The sequence below is a fragment of the Peromyscus californicus genome, unplaced genomic scaffold, assembly GCF_007827085.1.
Source record: "Peromyscus californicus insignis strain IS unplaced genomic scaffold, ASM782708v3 Scaffold_13__1_contigs__length_99412109, whole genome shotgun sequence".
NCBI lineage: Eukaryota > Metazoa > Chordata > Mammalia > Rodentia > Cricetidae > Peromyscus > Peromyscus californicus.
Genome location: NW_026294424.1, coordinates 88,490,528 through 88,496,268, shown reverse-complemented (window position 1 = coordinate 88,496,268; position 5,741 = coordinate 88,490,528). Strand labels below are relative to the sequence as shown.

Below are 5,741 nucleotides of genomic sequence, written 5' to 3'. Positions count from 1 at the left end.
AACAGCTGTTGAAATTGGGTCCTTTAGTACCCTGACTACCATCAAACCATGATCTTTACAGCCTGATTACAAGTTCTCTGTGGAGTCCTTAATGGATGGCAGAAAGCTGAAAGTTCTAGAATGCAGGCTACCCCATGGAAGCATCATTTCTAAACCATAAAGTGGCTTTTTAAGAAAAGCCCAGATGCTGTCCAAAAATTGGTCACCTATGTGGAGGTTGATTATCTTCCTTCTGGAAGGGATGCTGACAACATCATGATAGGTTAGCTGTGTGGCAAGCACGGTGTCTAGGTGATTTGTTTGTGATCAGTCAGCCTAACACTTTTCAACTAAAGAATTTTCCAGTGACAAGCAGCACTCTTGTCCCAAAACTGGCTTGTAGCAAATAAATGAAAATGACACGGGCTTGGGGTCTCTCACCTGCTACCTCTTCGTTTCTTTTCAAGGCATCAGTGAAGATGCATGAACTACCCAAAGTGTACTGGCCTACAAAAAAATTTTAAAAACTTTCCAAATATTTGCTTTGAAGAAAATAGTTATTTATTGTCAAAGCATCCAACATACCTGGATAAACTATAAAGTTTAATAAATCTTTTTAGGGATAAAAGAAACACATAACTATTCAGACTCCATTTCACTGGCACAAAATTACACTTTGTATTAAAAGGAAATACATATTTACATAATCGGTGACATTCTTCATTGAAGTCCATAATCATTTCGTGATACATGCACTTCCCCCTGGAAACTTCAACTGAATGGTGAACCCCTTTTTATTCATTTTGTTTATTTTTGTAAGAACACAGCTGTCATCCGGAAATGCAGAAAGCATCTCACCTTCCTCCATTACTTTATATCTAAAATAAATTTTGTCCTTACATATAATTATTACATCTAAACCATAAGTGCTTAATAATTTAAGTAGAAACGTATGACAAATGCATCAATATGTTGCAATATATGACATTTTTTTAAATGTACCTTTGTTTTTGGGAAAGTGAAAATCCGTGCATTCAAAAGAAAAACCCCTCAAACAACCCACCCAATCCAAAATCCACCATCTTGTCGAGTGTGTGTGTGTGTGTGTGTGTGTGTGTGTGTGTGTCCCACGTTAAACATTTGGATGATGAGGCTCCTGTCCAGGGGAGGGACCTGTGTGTTGCACGTGTTTGGTTGCAGTGTTTGGGGGCATTAGGAAGTGGTGGATGTCCTCGCGTGTCTGTTCCTGCCGGTGACTTGACGGTGCGTGCACGCGCCTGGAAAGCCGGGGTCCCTTCCGCATCAGTTATGCGAGGTCATGTGCCTGGAGAGGTGGTGACGCTCCCTGAAGGACTCGTTGCAAATGGGGCACTTCAGCTTCTCCTCCCGCCGCCGCTTCACCAGGGGCTCCATGGCATACTCCTTTTTGTGATGAGACCGCATGTGGTACACCAGGTCGGAGGTCATGCGGAAGGAGGCGTTGCACTTGGCGCACCAGTTCTGCGCGGGCAGACACAGCGAGGTGAAGGAGGGCGGCAGCAGCGTGAGCGCCGAGGGCAACTGCAGCTGCAGGGGCCCCGCGGCCGCCGCCGCCGCCGCCGCCGCCGCGGCCGAGCTCTTGGGCCAGAAGGCGGTGGCGTAGAGGAAGGGGCTCTGCTTGGGCAGGCCACCGCCGCCCCCGCTCGCCAGGGGCCCGCAGGCTCCGTTCAGGTCCGCGGCCCCCTGCAGCTTCACGGCCAGCGGATCGGCGGCGGCCGGGTAGAGTCTGGTGGGGCCCACGCCATCGCCCGGGTGGCACGGCTCCAGTGCGCCCAGCTTCTGGCCCAGGACCAGCGGGGACAGCTGCGAGAAGGAGCGCGCCGGCTGCGAGAAGGCGCTCTTGCGCTCGTCCGAGGCAGCCGCCTGACCGCCCCCCGCGCCCCCCGCGGTCCCCGCGGTCCCGGCACCGCCAACGCCGCCCAGTTGCGACACAGAGGTGAAGGCGCTACCGCGCGCGGGGCTCCCGCCCTCCAGTCGGCCGGGCAGCGCCCCTCCGGGCCGCGGGGCCAGCAGCTTCTCGGCGCCCCCCGGCGACACGGCCGCGGGCGTGGTCGAGCCACCGCCGCCGCCACCGCCGCCCGCGTCGGGGTCCTCGGCTGTGCCTCCCGCGCCGTCCGCCGCCGCCGCCGCCTCCTCCTGCAAGCCCGCCGCGCGGCCCGCCTTCTTCACCTCCACGAAGGCGCTGCGCTTCGCCTCTCCGGTCTCCGGGCTGGGCGGCGCGAAGAGCCGGCCGTTCTCCTCCAGGCCGAAGTAGCTGCCCGCGGCGCGGTACTGCTGCGGCGTGCACACCAGCTCCTCCTTGGAGGTCGCCAGCGGCCGCTCGGAGAAGCGAGCACGGCCACCCGCCAGCCCCGCGCCGCCGCCCTCCGCGGCCGCCTCCTCCGGGAACCTCCTCTTCCCTTTGCAGCCGCCGGCGGCGACGCGGTCGGGACTCAGCTCCGCCTCCTGGTGGCCGGTGCGGCTCCCGCCGACGCTCGGGGCCGCCGAACAGCTGCTGCCTCCCCGGGAGTTTTCGAGTTCCCGAGCCAGGTTGTGGAAGTCCGTGGACGGCTTGGCGCTGCCCGCACCTGCGGCTGCCGGTGGGTTGCTAGCCTCCGGGGACGGAGCCGGGTAGTGGTGCATGGGGCCGGCTTTGCAGAATTTGGGGCCCGGGACCAAGGGCGCCTCCTGTTGCTGCTGCTGCTGCTGTTGCTGTTGCTGTTGTTGTTGCTGCTGCTGCTGCTCTTTGCCACCGCCGCCGCCGTGGTCCTTGGTGCCCACGCCGCCACTTTGCTGGTCTTGGGGATTCGCATCAGCGCTGTGAAGTCTCTTGGGGCAGCGGAATCGCAGATGCGCCACGTAGGGGAACTCAAACTGGAAACGTTGGCTGCATTCCAGGCATGTGTAAGGGGACGACCCTGCTTAGTGAGCAAACAACACACACACACACACACACACACACACACACACACACACACACACATACACACACACACACACACACACACACACACACACACACACACACACACACACCACATCACATGGTTAGTCCGCATTGCCCCCAGGCCACTTAGCCATCATCCCCCATAACAAATCCACTTTATCTCTCTGGGCTGAGTGCCTGAGAAAAGAATATACTATCCCACTTGGTACAACTTCCCTTCTTGACTTGGTGAAGTACATTTATCAAGCCAGGTGAGCCCCATCTTTCCCTTCCCTTTCTGTCCCAGCTGTATTCTGGATAGACACCTCAGAAACTTGCTCTAGCCTATGAGACGCCCAAGAGAAGCAAGGTGCGCCGGGCGCCCGGGTTAATCCCTGCTGCTCGGCTCCCCGTGCCTCTTCCCAGCTGGCGACAGACCCACACGCAGGTCGCAAGCCAACCTACCGTTCATTTTGTGGGATCTAGAGGAATAGAGCAAGAGTAACTCAGTCAGTTCTTTGCCGTACCAAACTAATAATTCCTCGTCTTTGGCAATCCTGCGGAGAGAGCGGTAGAACAGCTGTCCGTTTTTTATGTAAGCTTCGAGATTCTGTTCTTCTTTATCTCTGGCTGATTGGACCAGCCGCAGCCACATGAGACCTTCGGAGGAACCATTTGCCGCCGAAGTGTCTACCTACAGTGTTCAGGAAAGACAAGAAGGGCGGTCCACGTGAAGGAGAGAAACCAGGGCTTTTCCTTCTGTTTGGTTTTTGTTCTCTCCAGACATCCCAAACCAAGTTTGCAAAACTTGACCAGAGTCGGACCACATCCCTATATTTGTAGTCAACGGGCAAGATAATGATCCCTTGCGACATTAAGTCAGTTTTATAGGTTAGCCTATTCAAAACTTCATTTTCAGTTATCACAGAAGTAGAGGGAACTTCATGTGTTTCCCAAGCAAAGGGCAGGTTTGGATCTTAGAAATTATTCTATGGCACTCATGTCCGTCTTCCTAACCATGACTTGAAGGATTAACATACAGGTTTTCTTAAAAAGGGAAGACTAGGAAACGTGAGGCCTGTTACAAACACAAACGTGGGTTTAAGGATACTTGGCTGCCAAAACAATTACCATTCTTATTTAAATACAAACTCTGAGCACTAGCTAGTCTTAACTATGAAAGCAATGTTCAGAAGATGAGGAGACTTCCCAGGTTAGAAAACAAACATACTCAATACTTGTAAAAGTACTTCCAGGGAGTACTTACCATGTAAATAGTCCCAGCCCTAGAGAGGTCTCCCTAGCAATTTAGGAAGTCCTAATCTGCCTGAAACCCAGAACTAGGGCACTGATTTCCACGTCCTTAGTATTTCAAGTCAAATTTTCTCAGAAAAATCAGTTGATAATTTGAGTCTAGTTTTTCTTTTCTAATTTTTGCTGTGTTCACTATGATTGCTCAAATGATCACATTGTCCTTAGGATGGTTCCTTGCTTATTCCCAACAGGAATGCTCACCCTCAGACACCTCCATTGGACCAGCTGAAGACTTACCCGAAAGATATAAGGTACTGTTCTCTTGTCCGTGGACTTGAGGGCTATGAAGGCTATGCTGTCATATAGGGAAGTATGGCTCAGAACACAGGGACCGAATATGGCATTTTCTGGGATGTCGCAGGTTGTATATACACTGGTAAAAATATCTGTCAGACATTGTTGAACGGCTTTGGCATCTCCATCCCAGATGCCTCTCTGGATGCCTGAATCCTCCATCACTAGAGACAGATAGACAGGACAAGAAGTGAGTTGTTACTGCCTTTTCTGCTATGAACCTCGGCAGAGAGTTTCCGCTACTAGACATATTTTCTTTGCACTTGCCGGCTTTTTTTTTCTTTCATAGCTCCTATTTTAAAAATAAAGCAGATCAATCTGGCAGGTTTAAAAGATGCCAGCTTCGAAGTATTATTCTTTCCTTTTAAATATCTGGAATGGGAAGCGTGAGAGCATGCTTCCTGCCTGAGAAAAAGAAAATAAAGAGCTTGTGAACACTAGATCATATCTACGTTGCTTTGGGGTGCATAGAGTGGGCTTTGGAGGTGAAGGTGGGTTTTTTTTTAAACCAGCATATGTAGTTTTTTTTCTGACTGAATACAAACCCCCCAAAACTTCTAACCCTTGGGGGAAAGTCTGTCTTCCTATGTACTGGACCCAGTGCCTAATTTCTTCTTTTCTTCTAACGAGGGGAGCAGCCTCAGCTCGCAGGCGGGGACAGCAGAGCATGGCGAATGGATTTCAAGTGGAGTGTCAGGGCCACTAATTCTGTGTCAGCTAACCTTTCTCTGCAGCCTACAAGAAGGGACGCATGTCTGCTCATTACCATAATCCAACACCGTCCCTCCGAGGCTTTAATTAAAAGCAGCAAGCAGAGGTAATTATTTTTTTTCTGACATGCTTATTTATGGATGAGGTTGAATCCCAGTTACCTTGTTATACAAGGGGGTGGATTGAGTCGCTTGTGGCCCATGAAGCGAGCAGGTATAGGGCAGGCCTCAAGTATCCCCCGTCTGCCATACAGTGTGCAATGATTGGTGAATGCTCCCATCCCTGGATATCACCCTGTTCCGGCAAGAGGGGGCAGCCCTGCTTGAATGGTCCTCCGTGGGCCCTCCAGCTGTTTAATCCGTAGCAATTTAGAAAGTAATGCCCCAGTGGAGGGCTCTCTATTAAGCTGTCATGCAGGGAAGGTTTCCTTCCTCAGCCACTGGACACCCCCTACAAAACTTAGCACTTAAAGAAAGCAATAATTTAAGATATTTAAACT

At 51.7% G+C, this 5,741-nt stretch overlaps 1 protein-coding gene across 3 annotated transcripts in view; it reads right to left on the bottom strand.

Moving 5' to 3' along the window:
• Nucleotides 1-517: 517 nt before the first annotated feature.
• Nucleotides 518-5,741, bottom strand: part of Prdm8 (PR/SET domain 8) — a 21,240-nt gene continuing 16,016 nt past the window's right edge. For all 3 annotated transcript variants that reach the window (XM_052735430.1, XM_052735431.1, XM_052735429.1), the window contains 3 exons: nucleotides 4,475-4,695; nucleotides 3,389-3,617; nucleotides 518-2,915 (listed from right to left, as the gene is read on the bottom strand). In XM_052735430.1, coding sequence (XP_052591390.1) covers nucleotides 1,282-2,915; nucleotides 3,389-3,617; nucleotides 4,475-4,693 — 2,082 coding nt within the window. In that variant the 5' untranslated portion in view covers nucleotides 4,694-4,695 and the 3' untranslated portion in view covers nucleotides 518-1,281. The remainder of the gene's footprint in view (nucleotides 2,916-3,388; nucleotides 3,618-4,474; nucleotides 4,696-5,741) is intronic.